Source organism: Lonchura striata, chromosome 5 (assembly GCF_050655825.1).
Source record: "Lonchura striata isolate lonStrDom1 chromosome 5, ASM5065582v1, whole genome shotgun sequence".
NCBI classification, from domain to species: Eukaryota; Metazoa; Chordata; class Aves; order Passeriformes; family Estrildidae; genus Lonchura; species Lonchura striata.
This window is the reverse complement of record NC_140707.1, coordinates 35,183,300-35,203,237: the sequence shown is the minus strand read 5'-3', so window position 1 is coordinate 35,203,237 and position 19,938 is coordinate 35,183,300. Positions and strand designations below refer to the sequence as shown.

The 19,938-nt window shown below is 37.9% G+C and overlaps 1 protein-coding gene and 1 non-coding gene across 11 annotated transcripts in view; both read right to left on the bottom strand.

Annotated features, from left to right (window-relative positions):
* The window catches only part of CKAP5 (cytoskeleton associated protein 5), a 53,023-nt gene that overhangs the window by 8,694 nt on the left and 24,391 nt on the right, over positions 1-19,938 (bottom strand). For 5 of the 10 annotated variants that reach the window (XM_085581785.1, XM_085581789.1, XM_085581788.1 and 2 more), the window contains 22 exons: positions 19,141-19,233; positions 18,383-18,568; positions 16,647-16,741; positions 15,243-15,300; positions 15,036-15,161; positions 14,565-14,701; positions 14,235-14,409; positions 13,591-13,704; positions 11,379-11,507; positions 10,588-10,782; positions 9,811-9,946; positions 9,001-9,089; positions 8,084-8,191; positions 7,675-7,797; positions 6,858-7,007; positions 6,260-6,463; positions 5,415-5,550; positions 4,423-4,616; positions 2,064-2,236; positions 1,827-1,850; positions 775-948; positions 230-350 (listed from right to left, as the gene is read on the bottom strand). In XM_085581785.1, the coding sequence (XP_085437911.1) occupies positions 230-350; positions 775-948; positions 1,827-1,850; positions 2,064-2,236; positions 4,423-4,616; positions 5,415-5,550; positions 6,260-6,463; positions 6,858-7,007; positions 7,675-7,797; positions 8,084-8,191; positions 9,001-9,089; positions 9,811-9,946; positions 10,588-10,782; positions 11,379-11,507; positions 13,591-13,704; positions 14,235-14,409; positions 14,565-14,701; positions 15,036-15,161; positions 15,243-15,300; positions 16,647-16,741; positions 18,383-18,568; positions 19,141-19,233 (2,940 nt within the window). The remainder of the gene's footprint in view (positions 1-229; positions 351-774; positions 949-1,826; positions 1,851-2,063; positions 2,237-4,422; positions 4,617-5,414; positions 5,551-6,259; positions 6,464-6,857; positions 7,008-7,674; positions 7,798-8,083; positions 8,192-9,000; positions 9,090-9,810; positions 9,947-10,587; positions 10,783-11,378; positions 11,508-13,590; positions 13,705-14,234; positions 14,410-14,564; positions 14,702-15,035; positions 15,162-15,242; positions 15,301-16,646; positions 16,742-18,382; positions 18,569-19,140; positions 19,234-19,938) is intronic. The other 5 variants (XM_077784175.2, XM_085581790.1, XM_021533361.4 and 2 more) reach the window with 3 other exon arrangements.
* LOC116183774 (small nucleolar RNA SNORD67) lies at positions 72-182 on the bottom strand. Its single transcript, XR_004148467.1, has one exon. It is a non-coding gene; the product is annotated as a small nucleolar RNA SNORD67 (small nucleolar RNA).

Sequence of the window (19,938 nt, the reverse complement as noted above, 5' to 3'; positions counted from 1 at the left end):
TAACACAGAAGAACTAATGAAAAAAGCATGAAGTTTATTCTATATCTTTCAAGTGGAATTTCTATTGCTAAAGCGAGTCAGATGGCCCCTGTGCACTTAGTTTTGTCATCAGGGAAATTCTGAGCAGAGCCCATGTCACCTGACATGACTGCTCCGCCACAGTGCAACTCATCACCCTCGCAGACAAAGTCTGGTACAGTGTGATTAGTTGCTACCGTAATTCACTTACCTGTGTCAGAGCCTGGATGCTTGTATTTATATCACTACTGGCCACTTGGGAAATGACAAAGTTGATAGTAGAAGCTGTGTTACTGTGCATGTCATCGAAATGTGGGGACACAGCACGGATTCTGAAGGGTTAAAACAGGATTCGTTACTTTTTGGAGAGCTATTTTAATGTACACTTAACTGCTGTATTTCAATGAAGATTCAGAGAAAAAATTATTTAATTCTTCACTGAGGATTCTCAAGGAAAGAATCATTCCTTTAAACCATGTCTGTTACACTATTTGTAAAGATACTGATGATGAGTTTACAAATGCAATATGCTCTAGCTATAAAAATGACTAAGTAGAACTAATGTTTTTAATGAAAAATAACTGCTCTCCAGATTTCAGAAGAGTACAACAAAACTGTTTTGCCATCTCTTCAAGTTAGCTGACATTACCCTCTTTTGAAAACAAGTCTGAATGTAGAAGCACTATCAATTCACCTTCTCAAAATACTTTTTAGGCAGCCCTGCTGATTTCACTTAGGAGGTAAAACTAAACTCACTTGGGCTCAGGAATCAATACTGGCTCAAAGATGTCATCTAGTTTGTGCTGTACAAGTGCTGGCATCTCACATCTGACTGTTCCATTGTCATTTTCAATTTCATCAAGATCCAGCTGAAATTCTCGTGGAACTGTATGTGCGGTCTCCGAGTGGTTGCCCATGTTGCGATTTTGGCTACAGAAATCAGGAGAGAGGCAAGAATATTAACACTAGCATCCACTGGTAGCCCTGAAGCTCTCATACTAATACAGGTTTTGCAGTTTGTATTATATTCAAGCTCCTTAATTCCCTCTGCCTTTCCCCTAGTCCTTTGTAAAACAAACTTCTGTAGGTCATAAGAGCAGCTACTACTTCTTTGCCCTCTTAGTTTCTCTTGTAAGTCACAAGGTGCCCTGTACCTGTGCCAGGTATGCATGGTTTGGGATAACTAGCACAGTTTACAGTACTATTAAAAGAATACAACTTTAAAGTTTGAGTGGCTTTTTCCACCTTTGTTTTTTTTAATAATGGACAGGATGCACATTTAGAGAGCAACCTCACAAGCTCCTCTGAATCTAAGACTCACAGCATCCTCACATGACTTATGCTGCATATCAGATTTTTCAAGGAAATATTTGAATATGTAGTTCTCAGCACAGACATTTATTCCAAAATAATGAGCAGGTGGCAATGAATAGTTTCTGAGCTTTTTGTTTTGGCTACTGTTGCCCCCAGGCTCTACAATTCACACATGCTTATCCATTTCTGTGCTTCATGTCTAACACAACTAGAACGTGGTTCAACAAATATCAAGTTTAGAGCAACACACTGAAAGTTCTCCCAACATTTTGAACAGGTGCTTAATGTGGAAGTGCCATGTCTGTCTGCAACCTGATCTACAGTCACCTTGACAGAAACCTTTATTTCTGTTTTCTTCCTTTTTTTAATTCAGAGACCTATAAATAACCTAGAACTAGCCATGGCAAACCCATCACCCTCAGGAAGGGATGGCTAAGATAGAAATTCAAAGATACAAGAGCCTTGCTACCAAGGAGTTAGTGGGCAGTACTTACATCCTATAAGTGCGATACATAATTCTGTCCATGGAGAAGCAGTGAAAAAAGGCACAAGACCATTTAGAAAGATTTCAAGACAGACAAAACAAAAAAAAATTTCAGACATTCAGATTTATATTATTTGGCCATTTTTCACAACATGCGAAGATGATGATACAAGACCTAAAATGACATTGTGTGACATATTAGCACATACACTATGCAGCCTAGAGGCCATAATATAACATTACATACTTGAGTTTGGAGGACATGTCCTCAGCTTGTCCCTTGCGCATCATGCTGGCATTGGCACTGACGTTCTGAGCGCGCTGAGGTTTCTCCTCTGCCTGTCTCACTGGAACAGAGGAGGGTCTCTTGGCTGACCGTTTTATTCTTTCCTCCAGCATGCTCATGTCTTTCTCCGAAAGCTGCCAACACACAATGCTATCATTCATCCTGAGTTATATGGGTTTTGGAAATTTCAATCACCTACAGCATTCACAGCATACTTATCAGTGCAGACTGAAGTTCTCTAATATAAAGGTGGGAACTGTCAATGCTATGTCCTAGCAACAAACTCACCAGAACACTCTGGACTGTCAGGTGCTACTTCAAGAGCTAATTAACTCATGTTGACAAACTGTAATACAGAATACACCTATTTCTAGCCCATATAACTTTCAAGAAACAGTTAATCTTGAATTCAAACTATGGTACTACCCCATGTTCGTAATTGTTGCATGTGTTGCTGAAAAAACCTCAAACAAAGAAAGCCCCACCCACCCTCCTATATTCTCTATTAGCAGACCAGGCAGTACTTGAACACTTGGGACCCTTCCACAGAAGCCAGAGTTCTTCTGATAATTGTCCTGTTCAATGTACTCATAATTCAATATGAACACCATTCTAAGACAAATTAATGATCCAAACTCAGGCAGTGAAAAGATTCGTATTTACCTGCTTATCTACCAGACCAAAGACTACCAATAAGTCCATTTGAACAAAAGTAGGCATCACAATTTCATGAGAAGTACTTTCCAGCATTCCTATGATTTAGAAACCTTCCTTTCTAAATAGAAATAAGAGAACCCATAGATGGACCATACTAAAACTAAGAAAGTCATGGTTAGAAAGAGCTGAATTGTTCAGGTGCTACAGTTTTTCCTTTACCTTGAAAATTCAAAAGCAAACGGACTAAGCATATTGCACTCTGAACAATAGTTAAATGGAATGGAAATCTAAGATGTTAATGAAAATGCAATATTAACTCTCATGGGAAAAGTTACCAGAGAAGAGTTACATTAAATTTCAACTTTTCAAGAAGTTGGAAATTTATTAAAAAAAAAAAAAGTGGGGCAGCCTTGCTTCCCCTGCTTGTCATATTCCATAAAATATCCATCCAATATCTTGTATGCCCTATGGCATACGACACAACACAACAAAGCTGCAAATTCATTAAAATATCACATTCCCAAGACCAAATCCAGAGAACAGAACTGTAAAAAAAGATGTAAGTGCTCTTGATTCAGATTAGAATTCAGTGCACTTAATGTGATATGCACAGTAATTATAAACACAGTGAACTAGCTTGCCACTGCTGGACACTGGAGACTGAGTTTTGCCACCTTTAACTTTTACTGCATTTTAGATGATAATGGCTAAGTATGATTTTCAGAAACCAAGAGAGCAGCAATACAAAGCAGCATAGTACTGACACATTAAAAATGAAATGCAGTAAGATGAAGCAAGTAAGCAAAACTTACCAGAATTCAACTGCAAAGCAATTGTTAAGTTTGGGATAAAAAAAAAAGCTGAGAACTTATTGGAGCCCAAATAACTAGCCTTTTCTGGCCAAATAAGTTATCCAAACATTCTGAATCCGATGTGTTACTTGTATAGTTGACTATAATGCAAGTTTCTCTTTATAAACAATTTAATTCCCAGGAAGGTCAGTATTTTTCTCTCTTTTTTTTTTCCAGTTTCCTTTTTCATTCATGCACATCCAGGTTATATACACCTCTCTTACTGGAAACTGCCTGAGAGTTATGGCTGGGAGCATGTTGAAGAGAAGGCTCTAGGGAGACCTCATTGCAGTCTTCCAGTACCTAAAAGGGGCCTACAGGAAGCTGGAGAGGGACTTCTAACAACAGAACACAGTGATAGAAAAGTAGTAATTACTTTAAAATTAAAGAAGCTAAATTCAGATTGGATTAGAAACTCTTGACTATGAGAGCGGCTGAGGCAATGAAACAGAATAACCAGTCCCTTGAAGTGTTCAAGTGTTTCTGCCCATGGCAGGAGGTTTGAACCTAAATGGTTTTTAAGGCCCCTTCCCAAACCATTTTATGATTTCATATATGCTACAATCTGGGATTAACCAAATAGCCATCAGAGGATCTATGATGTAGTAAGTTATTTTCAAAACTACAAAATACTCTTGATGCCAACAGCAAGATGTACCATGACCAATCGCAAGCAAAACACTGCTAATTTTCTACAAAAGTGTAAGGACTTAAAGAAAAACCAAACCACCCAAACAAACAATCCCACAAACCAAACCAAGCACAGCACTCTAACCAAAAATCCCCATAAACTTATTTGCAGTGATACTGACATTTCCAATCAGCTTGAACACTTGGTCGCCATGGACATTGTAGACAGTCACGATGGTGTTCAGTGCAGCGTTGCGCACAGTATTGTCCCGGTCACCAATGTGGGTTGCCATTTCTTTTAAGGCTTTCCCTGGAGTTGGCTGGCAAACATTCATGCCGTACGATTCAACCAGACATCCAAGCTCTTCCAAGCATTCTAAAAGAAGAAGATAACATGTGCACATTCAACTTTAAAGCTGCTGGGAAGAAAGCCCTCCAATTCCTGTGTTGCTTGCACAGCTTGAACATTCACTGTAGTGAACTGCCGACCACAAAGTTGATGATAGATATACTCCAGGTGATTTATGGGATCAATAGTGAGCTACAGCAGACTACTTCACAGATAAAAGCTGTCAGTCACTCTTCTACACTTCAAGTGTTTCCCATAACCACGTATAAGCAATGTTACAATTAACATCACATTCAGGTTAACAGTTGTGAGCTTGCAATACTATATTATATAGAGAATTTAACTTTCTGCTTATACCAGGATCTGCTTATACCTGATCAAAGTGATCAGGAAGTTGTTGGAACTACAAATGTCACAACCTTATTACAGAGATTACCTGTGGCGAGACAAATGTACAGTGCAGAGACATTTCTTGATCAGATTAACTGATTCTCTTGCTGAGTAAGAAAATAGTACTGTTACTGTTCTCCCCAGCACTGTTTCACTAAGAAAACAAGCCTACTCAAGGGACTCATAATACAGCAATTTAAAAGATTACATGCCTTTGGAAGGTACAAAGACAAAAAAAAAAAAAAAAAAAAAAGCAAGCAATATGATACTACTTGAATATCTCATCCTTTAAACATTTACAAACATCTGCATAAAATGCCATGTGCATGTAAATCTCACATCCCACCTAACATTCTTATGCTGGGTTTTTCAAGATGCAAACCAAAGCAATTTCAAGTACTTTGAACACATGCAGTTCAACAGGCCATTTCCTACCTGCACGTTGTTTGGAGTTTTTTGATTTTGTACCCTCCATGATAAAAGGGAACATCTTGCTGGCTGGATAGATGAGACACATTCTGTTCAGAATGGCACGTACATCCTTACGGATGACATCTTTTGGTTCTCCTACCTAATGGAAAATTAAGGTAAAAAAAAATGAAAAAGAGGGGAAGAAATACAGAATATTTTATACAGTCTCATTATACTTTTGACTATTCTAAATAGTCTGAGAAAAGCCAGAATCATTCTCAAGGCAAAATCCATTTTTTGTCCATGGCTTTTAAGGGAAATATGCAATATAGAATCATAAAGGTGACAAAAGACAACCTTAACATCATCAAGTCAAACCGCTAAAGCAACGGTGACAAGTCTACCACTAAACCATGTCCCCAAGTGCCACATCTACATGTCTTCTAAATACTTTCAGTGATGGATACTAAACCTATTCCCTGGGCAGCCTGTTTCAGTGATTGACAACCCATTCAGGAAAGAAATTTTTCCAAATATCCAATGTAAGCCTTTCCTAGAACAATTTGAGCCTTTTGCTCTCATTCTATTCATTTGTTACTTGACAAGACAACATCAACACCCCCCTCACTACAGGTAATTATGAAGAGCACTTAGCTTCCTTTCAGGTAGCTATGAAGAGCACTAAGATCTCCCCTGAGCTTCCTTTTCTCCAGGTTAAATAAACACGGCCTGTTGAATTTCACACAAGCCATCAACTGGATTTAACTCCACTCACAATATATTTAGAATGAACATATTGCAGTGTTTGATGGCATTCTTCCATAAACCTAATGAAAAATAATTTTAGTTTCTGTAAAAAAAACCTGTACCTTTAGGATAAGATATGGGATGAAAGAGGATGCTTCATTTTCAGTGAGGTGATATTCTTCTTGACTCAGCAAATTGAAAAGCAATTTAAGGTATTCAAGTGCTTTCATCAAAACACTTGTGTTGGTATCAAAGAACCTCAGGGTAAGCCATTTTAGGATCAAATCCAGGCAGCTGATGACTCCATCTTTTTCACTCTCCAAGTGCTTGAAGGCAGTTAAAAAAAAAAAAAAGTTATGTAAATTGAAAGACACTGTTCAACAAGAAATAAGCTAAGCTATGTCTGGCAAAATAATAAAATAATCTACATTTATTGGTAGATTCTTAGAACAATACATACCCACTTTTAACTTATATGGCTTTCTGAAATTCTAAGAGAAGTCTCTGGTGAGGAAATTTTCCCTTCTCCTGAGAAACAGTCTTAATACCAACTTCATCATACCACTGAAAATTACTGCTATGTATGTTTAGGTTTCAACTACACAGAATAATGACCCATGGCTCCTCAGAGAATTTCTATTCGATTTTAATTCAAGCAGTATCTTTCACAGCAGAGAGTAATTCTATCAGCCTCATCTTCTACCACAGATCCAAACTCACCTCGATCATAACAGTCAGTGCTTTGTTGTGGTGCTGGAAGTCTGTGTGAAACATCTCATCCTGTAGCCATTTGGCCACACAAGTAGACATCTGTGTTTTCAGCTGTTCAATATACTCATCACGGGGAGTAGTGAAATTCCATTTTAACACCTGTAAAAGGCAGCATTTAGAATGCACATCAAGCAATACCTTTTCTTCCTCACGGATGCTGCAGGTTGAACATCTTTTAATTCTGCTTTAGAGCCTATTTTCAAAGCCTTCTTATTGCCAATAAGTAATGAAAAATCAGTGTTGTTTGCTCACCTTTTTTTTTAATGACAAGTTTTCTTCATATGGACTGATTAGCCTTATGCTATTATCTTAATAATTATCACTTAAAGTCATTGTTTTTAACCTCCAGACAGGCCTACTTACTAGCAAGTTACAAATAACATGTATATTTTCCATAATAGAATTTTCCCTACAGCTAAGTGGGGCTGCTTAAAATAACTATATTAAAGTATTTGCAATGTATCCTAGAACTCTGACATTGTACCTGAAAAGAATTGACTAAGCTTAATGATACTTCACAACTTGAAAAATGTAAAAAGGTCTTAGGTTTTTATGACAGTGTATAAATAGACAAAATCTGAAAATCAGAAAAGAAACACCACAGTAAGCCTGCTACTGAGATATGAAATTCAATTGGAGAAACAGATTCCAAGAGATGGACAGTGGCTAACACATGCCACAGTATGTTTAATTCTAAGTTAAAAACTAAAGAATGCATTTAAAGCCTCCACTTCAAAATTTGTGAACACATCCTGATTTTTCTCACCTTCAGAGCTTTCTCTTCTCTCATCCTCTGTTCCTTCCCATTTGGGACAATGATAAAAATAGGGCCTGATTTATCATCATCTTCCTTCAGATTAGGCTTGCTTAGCACCTTCTTTCCCTGTACCTGAAAGAAGCAAGGAATTAGCAGGCAACACAAGCCATATATATGCCTCAGTCCCAGTAACTGCAAGCATTAGATAGATACTTGCCACCCTCATGTTGCCTACGTGTACAAGAGCCAGAGCAAAGCTGAAAGAAAAATGTTGATTAGAAGTTTAAAAGTGTGTGCTCAGCTGCTGTGGAAGCAATACCCATGACAGTGTGCACAGTAGTACCCTGTGAAGTATGATACAACACTCTCAACCAGTGTGCTAGTCACCCACACACATCCCTAAAATCCAACGTGGTACCTGTTTGATAGACTGGTTCTTTGTCAGACTTGAACCGCCCTTGAGGCTTGTATTAGCTTTGGACAGGCGGGCATTACCCTTGGACATATTGCTATTAACATCTGACTGCTGGAAATAACACAGAAAAGTCTTTGCTGAGAATGCATTAAAAGGTTTGGAATAGAAACTCTTAAGAATAAACAGCTTTCTGACAACAAAAGTCTTAATTCTACCAGCAGAGTTCTGGCAGAACACTGCATTGACTTCAGCAAACCTACAACATCCTTCAATGTTTATTCTGCTCATTCTTACCATAAATATAGACCTACATCAAATGTGCTTGTTACAGCACTACTTCAGACAATGGAGAAAATGGGACTGTAGAACAATTTGGGTTATTTTTAGTTATATACATAGGACTTTTTTTTTAACAGAAAAAAAAATACTGTAACACAAAACAACAGAAAAACCTAACCAAAAATTGACTGTAATCAGTTGAGATTATGTTTTTAAGCATACTCCTTCCCTTGCTGCACTTTGACTGAGAACTTCTTACCCTTCACACTGTAAGACAGATTAATTTATTTTGATACATAGGTTCAAAACTAACATTCAAGTGTAACATTAGACCTGGAATAGTAAGAATGAATTCTCAACACCAGAAAATCAAAGTGGCCAGGAAAATTTAGAACAGACTGAGTTTCACATAAGACTGATTTTTGACAATATGGACATTAGGAATTAAATAGGTCACGACGAAAGCTGTGATCAGGTAAGTGATATGGGAATGCCTGTCATTTCAGAGTTCAAACAAACACGAAGATTTTTAATAAAAGTTGTCTGTAGCAAGGACTACATTCTTCTATCTTACAACACATTAATAAACCACAGCTACTAACTTAATGAAACTCATTTTACACAAAAGGCAATCAACATACCTTAGTTTTAGAGGAGAGTCCTCCTGCTTTGGCTTTTTTGAGATCAGGCTTGGATTCCATGGTATTAGACCCCAGATCATCAGCAAATGCTGGAGAAACAATAGACCATTTAAAGTTATCTAGAAGCCTATTTTAGGTTATCAGTTTTCTCTTCTTAGGACATCAGAAAAACCATTTGTGGATACAATATGCTTAATCTCACATATGTCTGAGGCTTTTAGACCCATTGAAGAAGTTCCTTAAATTCCATGTTAGCCTGCAAAGTTTTCCTAATTAAGATTATGGTATGTCAGCCAATTTGTCATTTTTCAAAAAAAATTTTAAAATGCAGACATATATAGTGTGCAGGCTAATGTCTAGAGCTGTAGTTGCACCTGGCTTGAATAAGCTAGCCCCGGCAGTTTGGTTCTTCAAATCAGTAGTCCACTAATCCCATCACAGAAGCATTCTGGTAGTCCCTCAGTGAACTATACTGAGTAAGTAGTCCAGACAAAAAATAATGTGAAAGCATTTTAAAAATATTATCTTAAAATTAGATTAGTATAAGAAAAAACCTTCCCCTTTAGCCCAGCTTGGTTTGAGCTTCAATACCAAGTACATATTTTCAAGTTTTCAAGTAGCAGCTGACAGATGGTTGTGTGGAAAGGAAACATCCTCCTACACTAGAAACTGATTCAAATGCAAGACCAACCAGAACCCTAACTATACTGAATACCTATTCTTTAGCTAAGTATGTTTATTCCTCTGGCATGTCAAAAAGCTTCAAAATCCACCATTTTCTCAGTAATTTCCTCAAATTTCAGAGGTTACCTGATGCAGGTTGGAATTTGGCTGGAGCTGCTCCTCCTACCACTCTGGAAGATGCTTTAGCAGGTGGAGCTGGTTTGGCTGGCATGTTAGCTTTGGCTTTCTCCAGCATGGCCAGTACCTGGTCTTTGGAAGTTGGCTAGAAAACAAAAAGTGCAAAAAAAAAAAAAGAAGTGATAATATTAGTAATGTCTATCACTAATCTTTCCAATATGTGCTACAGAACAAAAACAAAATTAGTTTGAAACAATCCATGCTCTGTTAAGCATCTCAGAGGATGGTCATCTTAAAGCACCATTGTTCTCAAGATACTTTTGTTTTGAGTTAAAATATCTTTCCTTAAAGTTTCTTCTGCAAGATCTATGGGAACTATGCAAATTCACTCTGGGTGAGTGGTCTTTGGATGTCAGTGGAGTGCCTACCCACCACTCAAGGGTCCATAAGCTAAATCAAACTGCTAGAAACCATGTTAAAGCATGAGCAGACAGGCATAGAGTGGGACAACAACTGGTATGGAAGCTATCTGCAAGTAGATTCTTTCAGAAGAAAAGCAGAGTGAATAAATATCAAGCTCTTGAAGTAATAAGCCTGTAATGGCAGTAATAATTTCTGAAGCAGATAAACCTCTAGCTCACAGCTCCTGATTCTATTTTCAGTGCCCCTGAAAATACTCAATACAGACAAGCTTACATGACTCAAGACAGCTTATCATGAGACTGTGAATAGGCTTAATATTCACTCATTCAAGATCACATGATCTAATCATTGTAACAGAAGTACCTTCAGCTTGCCAGTGGCTTTTGCCATCTTCTCAAAGCCCAGATGCATCATGAAGAACGGCAGGGCATCCTGTGCCTTTTTGCGCACATCCCCATTTCGATCCTCAAGGCAGGAGTACAGGTGGGGCACACACAACAGTAGGTCAGAAGGAACAGAACGGAGGGCAGGCAGCTTCTCAGCCAACCAGCCAAGAAGCTGAAAGAAAGTTTTAAAGTGTTCACAGAGCTGTGCAAAGTTTGTACGTGCCAAGGCATGAGAGTCTGAACAGCAGTCCTTCACACACCATTACATTCTACAATGTAAGTAGGAAAAACCCACCCATTTTTCAAATATTCTTCAACAACATCAATTTTCATGTCAGCAATTACAAAAATTAAAAGTTAAGTACAGCATGTTAACACACAACTATCTTAAAACTTTAAGCCTGGTCTCTTTGCAGGCTGTTCCTTCCTTTTGAAAGGAATAGAATTTCAGCCACTCTTTTTAATGTCTCCAGTTCTGTTCCAAAGTGAATGTAAGGGAACATAAACTAGCTCTTTAAATGCTAATTGAAACAGACAAAAGTTCCATTTTAGAGGCACTGAAGTCTAAATGACAGCTACCATGCAAGAAGAAAGTTTGTTATTAGCCTTTTAAGGTTTAACAATTTTATGTCAGAACAAATACACAGCGACTTGTTTTCCCATATAATGGTAGTGTTGTGTAATTTCAGTCTGCAGAGATAAAGAGTCTATAGACATAAGGTTATTTCGATTTGACATAGATAAGAAGTTTACTTGACAGAAGCCTACCTCTTGTCTTAAGAAAGGATTTTCTTTTTTGAGCTCTTCTGACAGGTCTTCCCCTTCCAACCACTCTTTCATGCCAGTTTGCTCAGCCCAGGCATTCACAGTTGCCAGTGCAGCAGCACGAACATTATTCTGCAGCAAGAACAAGATTTAAAAAGAATGAATCTAAAGAGAGGTCAGAAGATTACGACACAAGAAGCAATAGTCATCCTTCCTATGAAAGCAAAAAGCTTCCACATCATGGGCTTTGAAATCTCTTTTTTTATTTGCAGCTTAAGAAGCCTAAGATTCAGAAGAATTTAGTTTCAGTGATGATATCAGCTACAGCAATCTCCAAATCAGACATTATACTTATCTACCATAATTTTTTTAAAAAAAAGTTTCATAAAGAGGGTGAAAAGGTATCTCTAAAATTACTTTTACATGCTACCATTCATTGATGATAATTCTGGGTATCTAACTCTCAAAGAAGTTAAAAATTAATGTTAATGACTTATATAGTGTTTAAAATAGACTGCACATTCATAAATCAAGGCAAGTGGATTATGGAGCCTCCTATTAGGGCACTCCCATTTAGGATACATATGAGCAAAATCAGGAATGAGGGAGCCCTCTAATTCCTAACAATTTCCATCCTGTTTTTTCCAAGTAAGATTTAGAACAGCACCCTTATTTGAAGCAGCTATATGAAGTTATGAGAAGCCAGATGGAATATTTAACAACCGTGGTTCTTTAAAATGTTATCAGTCTAGACATGACTCAATACATGTGACCCTCTCCTGTAGGCAGAATTTCTGAGGAAAGCTAGTAATGTAGCAGACTAATTTAGTTAAGTATGAACCATATAAATGCAGAAGTAACATCCAGGCATATATGTATGTCAACAAGAAGACAGCATCCTTGCTTTACCAACTTCTCCCATCTTCTACCTCATTGAAGAAAAGAAACAAATCATGTGCTGCAGATAAACACATCCTCATCAGCCTTTCTGACAAGGCCTTGGTTCCCATCAGCCAAATTTAATTTGTTTTCACTCATGCTACAAGCTGATTATTTTCCTCAATTTTTTAGTGGGTCCACTATAAACGTAGTGAAGCAGGACCCAAAATGGACTATTCTCATCTTCAAAAACTTGACAAATTTCATAAACTAGTTAAATCTTGCACTTAAAGTACTTAAAAAATCACCACTGAAAGAGTGTTCAAACGAGCATACAATCTTCTGTCAGCATTATTGTGCTTACAAGTTATGTCAGTATTACACATTTTAATTAAGAGTGTAAGTTAATCACAATTGGTCTTATCTTTAAACCACATACTTGCAACTCTCCTGCCAGTCTGGGGCTCTGAGCAACCAGGTCTAGTGGAAAGTGTCCATGCCTACGGCAGTGGGCTGGAACTAGATGGTCTGTAGGGCTCCCTTCAAACCTAAAAAGTTCTATGACCCTATAAAAGGAGTTTGCTGTTGCCTCAGGATAATTGGTGAGTTAAAAGAAGAATTTAACAGTCACATAAAATCTCTTAAAGGGAAAATAATTTGAACCACGAGATTTTTATCTAGCCCTAGAACTAGTCCAAGTCTTTCCACTGTTCTGGACAGGTAGATTCAGCTTCTGCTCTTCTTCCTACTCACATTCCAAGCAGAGACAGCTGAAGTATGCCATCTTTGATAATAGCCCATGACTTCTGACACAAGATATTGGCATCTGCCCAAGCCTCTTTACCCATTGCTTCAGATAGCTCTTTCCCATGGTCCTAAGCTTGATTTTGACACAGCATCCTGGCAAACTCAACACTGATGCTATTTACACAATCTTCAGAATCAGTTCTGAAAGTCCTATGTAGACCTACAGTTTAAAAGTCCTTTACACAGTGACAAAGACAACAACAATGTATACTGGAATCCACAGTGATTCATTAAAAAGTCTACAAGAAACTTTACCAAGCAAACCTGTTCAGTGCCTAAAATACTGTACTTCCAGCAGCAGAAATACGCACATTGTCACCACATTCATTTAAAAGCCAGATTGTTTTACTGGGTTTAGTTACAAGGAGAAAATACATCTGAATATTTATACTTGAATATTAAGCTGTCATTCAGGCAAGAACTTTTTTAAAAATTGGTAAGCTTCCAAGAAGTTTTAACTACCAACCACCTTTCAGGTATGTATGGCTTAGATACACAAAAATGAAAGAGATCTTGATGCTTGTCCTACCTTACTATCTCCTAGAACTGTAATGACAGGAATTCCCAAATTTTTCACATACTGTTTGATATTGGGGCCCATTGCTGTTGCTAGCTGCTGAAGAATGCTCAGAGTTTGTTGCACCTGCACAACAGGAAAAAAAAAGGTTTGAAATAAAACAGTGTAACAAGCATTTGTGCAAAAACTCAGTTATACAGGGAAAAGAGATACTGCTATATATTAAGCATTTACTTTAGAATGCCTGCTCAATAAAACATATTCCAGCCTTCAAATTCATCACACTGAAAACCAAAATATACTTCCATATACTGAGCAAATTAAGTTTCAAGTACAAATATTTTCAAACAAGGAACAATTCACTTTTGTGACAAATGAAACTATTAGTCAAATTCTTTTAAGATTTCCTTATATTACATTCAGAGCAAAGGTAGTTTTTATTTCTTTCAAAGCATTCAAAGCAATTTTAAATGAAAAAAAAGGAAAATATTTATTAAAATAGGGAAATGTATGATTTTGAAACACATAGTGAACTATTTCCAAACTGTTGATTTAATGATTGAAAGAGACCACACAGTAATAAGCAAGCTTCAGCAATTATCACTACCTTAACTTTTAAGCTGGAAACAACTGAAACAGGATTTTGAAAAACATACCAAGATTTTATTGGAGTCATTGAGACGACCCTTCAGAGCAACTGGAAGTTCTCCTATGTTTGGCTGTATGAACTTTGCTTCATTTATTATGCTTGTCACTTCATCTAGACCTTCCTTTCTGATCTTCCAATTTTTATCCCCAATCTTAGACACTAGTTCTGCTGTGATCTTATCACTGCAAGAGAAAAAACAGGTGAAGTGTCCATTTACTTAGTAATATCTCTATTTGAGAGCTTTAACACCATAGATTTCTGCTTAGAAAGCAGTTATAAATGCAAAATTTTGAATTGAAGTGGTAGTGAGTGTTCAGGTGATAGAATAAAAACCTACCCAATATCTGTTCTTGGCAAGAGATCCACAACATCATTCCCAGCCTCCTCCTGTTCTTCTTCTTCACCATCATCCCCACCTCCCACGCTGTGCCTGGAAATGCCACGAGTTGGAGCTGGTGCTGTCTGTCCTTGCATCTGCAAGCAACACATAATCAGAAACAATTTTACAATTTTTCATTTGACACTAAAAATAAAACCACTTGTATGATACAAATGCACTGGATCAGGACAGCAGATTTCTAAACAATTACACTATTCAAACAAACCCAGGAACCTTTCAAGTTCATAATGAAAAAAAAGGACTATTGAGATAGCTACACATAATGAATTGGCAGCCTTTGTGCACTGTCTTAAGTCTGGCTCAATTACAAGCCCAAGAGTTAGACAACAATATTACTACGAACTCCAGCTACTGAAGTTTCAAAGTAGCTTTAATGACACTTGGTAGCAAGAGAGCTCCACTTCATACCTTTTCAAATTCTGCATCTATCTGGGAGAGAAGTGCTGGCTTCTCATCTTCAAAAAACATTCGCAGAGAAGGTCCCACATAAAGATACATTACTCCCAGCAATGTAATGGCAGAAGTCCTCACAGCCTGCCAGAAAGAGGAAAAAGCACTCAGTCTTCAAATCCAGGACTGATAATAATTCAGGATGAAGATTCTAAATTTACTCACTGGGTTAGTTGCAGCAAGAGCAGTTTTCACATTACTGATGAAAGCTTTGACATTCAATCTGTGGAAAAAACATGTCTCCCATAAATAAAACAAAACACAGGAAACAGCATCAACAAACAAAATCATCACAGTATGTTAACTAAAAAAGATACCCCTAGAGAGATTTACACAGCTAACTTAGATGAAGACATGTATACTCATACTCATAAAATTATGTAATCACAGGTACAGTGTAGATAGTAGCTGCTTAAATAACTACTGAAAAATCAGTCTGGAGAATAGCCTACTGTGAAAATCAATCAGTAAACAATTTATACAAAAGCTTACTCTTATCACAGCTGGCAGTTTCTTAAACTACATAATCCATGTGGACAATTAGGACTGAAATATTGAGGAAAGAATCTAGTACCTGAAACATGACTACACAATAAAGGTGAGGGTATATTACTGTTCTGGTGGGTCTTTTTTTTTTTCTGGTGGGTTTTTTTTGTTAGGTACTCTCACGATTTTCAAGAAAAAGGCACAATTTTCAAATGGATATTTACAAGAGAAATAAAGGAAGGTGGGAATCTTATGTATTACCTATGCAGCCTCTTCTGCACACTTCTGCAGTAACACATCTATATATGCTCCATGCTGCAAACATGTATTTTTGGTGGAATTTACTAAGGAAGAATTTATTTCTCAGACTCAATCATGTCACTATCCACCTAAAAGCCACAAAATATCTTAAGACAGGTAGAGTAACTGCCCAAGTAGTCAAATTAAGTGATAATTGAAGTTTTCCCTGCTTAGAGATTCTTTTCCTCAGGACTAAACTCTATTATATATGCTTAACCACATCCAGTTAAAAGACTAGTGATTAAAAATTAAGGCATGCTATCCCTGGTTCTGATGGAGAAATAATTTCTCACTCTAACACTGCCAGACTTAATAACAGCTATTTTGTTGGCTAAAACTTCATCCACCTGCCATCAACCTCAAAATGTCTCCCAAGGAGATTAACAGGCATGCTGGTTATGTACTCTCCAGTAGGTTATGAGATTCAGTTGTGTTTTTTTCTTTTCAACTACAAAATGTGTAGTGGTCCACCCGGGTGCAGGTGTATCCAAGTAGGGGTACAATAGACATGCAGTACCACAGCTCTGTGCGCAACCCACACCTGTAAGAACCGTAAGACAGATGATCTTCAGAGAAGATTGAGTGGTGAGTAAAGTAGCTAGTAATGTCATCACATCCTATCATACTAGTAATGCCAGATACTTTCAGTTATATACTAAGAGCTAGAAGAACATGGCTAGCATCACAATTTAAGGAACTAGAGCTCAGATGAACAGAGCCTTAGCTCCAAATTCGAAACATTTTCATTCAAGTTTCTCTTAGGAATTTATTTAAAAGACTTACCCAGAAAAGCCAAACTCTTTAATTGCATTTGAAAGCCAGTTCAAAGTTTCTGACTGGTTTTTAGGATTCTTCTGAGAGAAAGCCATAGCCACAACCTGGAATAGAAGAGAGCTAATTGTAAACTTTCACTGGCAAACCAGGTGACAAAGCAATAAGTGAAGATACCTGCAAAAAACACAGGACAAGTGTACAGAAAAGGTTAGGGTAACAGAAAATGAAAAAGCAACTGTGTCACTGTAGCAGGATACAACTGGAACTGAAGTGAACCAGAAATCCCTGTACTTGGAGGCAGCCAGAGGCAGCTTTCTTATGGATTCGTATATGCTTTTCTAAAAAAGCAGAAACATTAGTTAATTATTATTACTGTGCCTTGGAAGATCATAAAAGAGATCCTTCTAGAAGCTGTGCTGAATCACATGGAGGACAGGGAGGTGACTGAGACAACCAGCATGGCTTCACCAAGGGGAAGTCCTCCCTGACCAACCTCAGGGCCTTTTATAATAGAGCAATTATAGATACCATATATCTGGACTTCTGTCAGGCCCTTGACAAGAGCCCCTACAACATCCAATTCTCTCCAATTTGGAGAGAAGGATTTAATGGGTGGACTTGTGGGTAAGAAACTGGTGGAATGATCACATCCAGAGGGTGGTGGTTAATGGCTCAGAGTCTTGATGGACATTAATGGCACGCAGCACTCCCGTCAGGGATCCATATTAGGACCAGTGCCATTTAATGTCATAAGTGACAGACAAAAGGATTGAGGGCTTCCCGAGGGCAAGTTTGAGATGAAACAAGCTGAGTGGTGGAGTTAATACACCTGAAGGACAGGAGGCCATCCAGAGAGACCAAGACAAGCTTGAGAAGTGAGCCCATGGGTACCTGAGGAGCTTCAACAAACCAAGGTGTTGCACCTGGGTCAGGGCAACGCCTGGTATCAACACAGGCTGGGGGATGAATGGAGAGAGAGCGTGTGCAAGAGAGAGCGTCCAGCTCCTCCAAGGAGGCTGCACAAAACCCAGCAATGAGCACTCAAACCAGAAAGCCAACTGTGTTCTGGGCTGCACCAAAAGCAGTGTGGCCAGCAGGGTGAAAGAGGGAATTCTCAGGGGATTCCCTCTGCTCTGCTCTTGTGAGACCCCACCAACAGTGCTGCAGCCAGTTCTGGGGCATTCAGCACTGGAAGGACATGGTTCAGTTAGAATGAGTACAGAGCAAGGCCACCATGATTCAAAGGACCTCTACTATGAGGGAAGGCTGACAGAAATAGAATTTTTCAGCCTGGATAAGGCTCCAGGGTGATCTTCTTATAGCCCTTTAGTACTTGAAGGAGGCCTCCAAGAAAACTTCTGAAAAGGGCATACAGCAGTTGGACAAAGAGGAATGGGTCTGAACTGAAAGAGGAGTTGTAGCTGCCCCGTCCCTGGAAATGCTCAAGGTGGATGGGGCTCTAAGCAACCTGGTCTAGGTAAAAGGTATCCCTGCCTATGGTGTGGGGGAGGACCTAGATGATCTTTAAGGTCCCTTCCAACTCAAACCATCCTATGATTCTATTTTCAACTTTAGAGGAATATATATTTAACTTCTGTCTTGGGAAGCATCTTGAGAGCAAACAAATCACTTTCATGCAACACAGAAAAGTCAAAGATTTGGGATTTACTCCTCAGACTGAAAGGACACACTACACATTATTTCTGATTTTATTTGCTGAAAGAGTACCTTTGCTGCTCACTCACCTGCTCAGCAGTCCATGGCAACTGACACGCTTCTGCTATTGCTGTCATGGCCTCTTTTGCATTAGTTCCACATTTCACATCACCAACCTTGTCTACAAGACCATCCAGCACAACCTGTGCTGAAGTTTTGGAGAAGTTTCCTTTCTGTGCAATTAATGCAACTATATGCAGTTTCATCTGCATCACCTGCAGTGTCCAAAACAGCAAGAAATTTACTGATGTCTTTGTGTATTTTAAACTAAGTTCTCATTCTATATATCTATAGGTACATATAAAAATTATATGGATTTGTGGGTAAATAATAACATACACACAAAATTTGTATTTGTATATATATATACACACATTTGAATATGTAGAAGTATTTATGCACAGATATTTTGTACACACACACAGGTGTTTTGTGTGACTATACACAAAAACTGTGTATACATACAAATACAAACTATTATATATATACACACAATAAATAATACTGGGCTACCATTATCTACTTTTATAACTTATACACACACACACACGCTTACGTATATGCACATGTATACATGATATACATCTAAAGACAATCTTTAGATACTTTAGATGACATCTAGAGTCTCAACTCTCAACAGGAATAAAATCCAATTTGATAGTTTATTTTCTCATTGATTACAGATAGAACTGTGGCCACAGCGTAACATATGCACTTGCAGCCTTTCAGCTGGAAACTTTATCCTTTAGTAACTAAATAGTCCATTTCTGTTAATGTAATGTATTACCTGAAAATTTGTTTCCTTCCAACCAGGTTTCTTGGCTAGCATTCTCACCAGGGCTTGGCAAGGCATTTCACTTCTTTCCATAAGCTCAACAGCCTAAAAGATAAACATCAAGTTAACCAGTGGGTCACAAATTATACAAAACAAACAGAAATTCTCAACTGTTCTCAAAGTATTTTCTTAATACTGAATTAAAGCAGAGAAATTCTCACCATAATAATTTACCTGAAGAGCCATTTTTACAAGGAGTCTGAGGTATTGAACCAACATTTAACCTACATCACTATTCCTTTAATGTTCTATAGCAAATGTCCTTAACAATCAATATTGGCCATTCCAACCCTAGGAATTTAACACTTAAAAACACAACAAAATCCAGAACAGCCCACCTGCCCCTCAAAAAGCTGCTTTTGTTATTAAGTATTTTATGAAGCTTTCATGTTGGAATGTTGACCACACAGCAGAGATTAAGCCTGAATATGATCTAAATTACTGGGGTTTAGCTGTTGTTAGGCTTAATAATTCAATTGAAATGACAACATTTTAATAAAGCAGGCTTCTGCAGCAGCATTTCAATGCAGCCAGTCACCATTTCCCAACTGAAGTTAGTCACTTTTCCCACTAAAATAGTAAACTCAGTCATTACTGTACTGGCGTAATGGTGTGAACTACTTATACATCTACAGTTGAAGCTTTTATTTGTTTGTGACTACATGAAGCACTTTCCACTAGCTGTGAAGACTGCTAGTACTGTATAAGCCTCAAAACAAAAAATTCAACTGGCAAATTGAGAGTTGATTA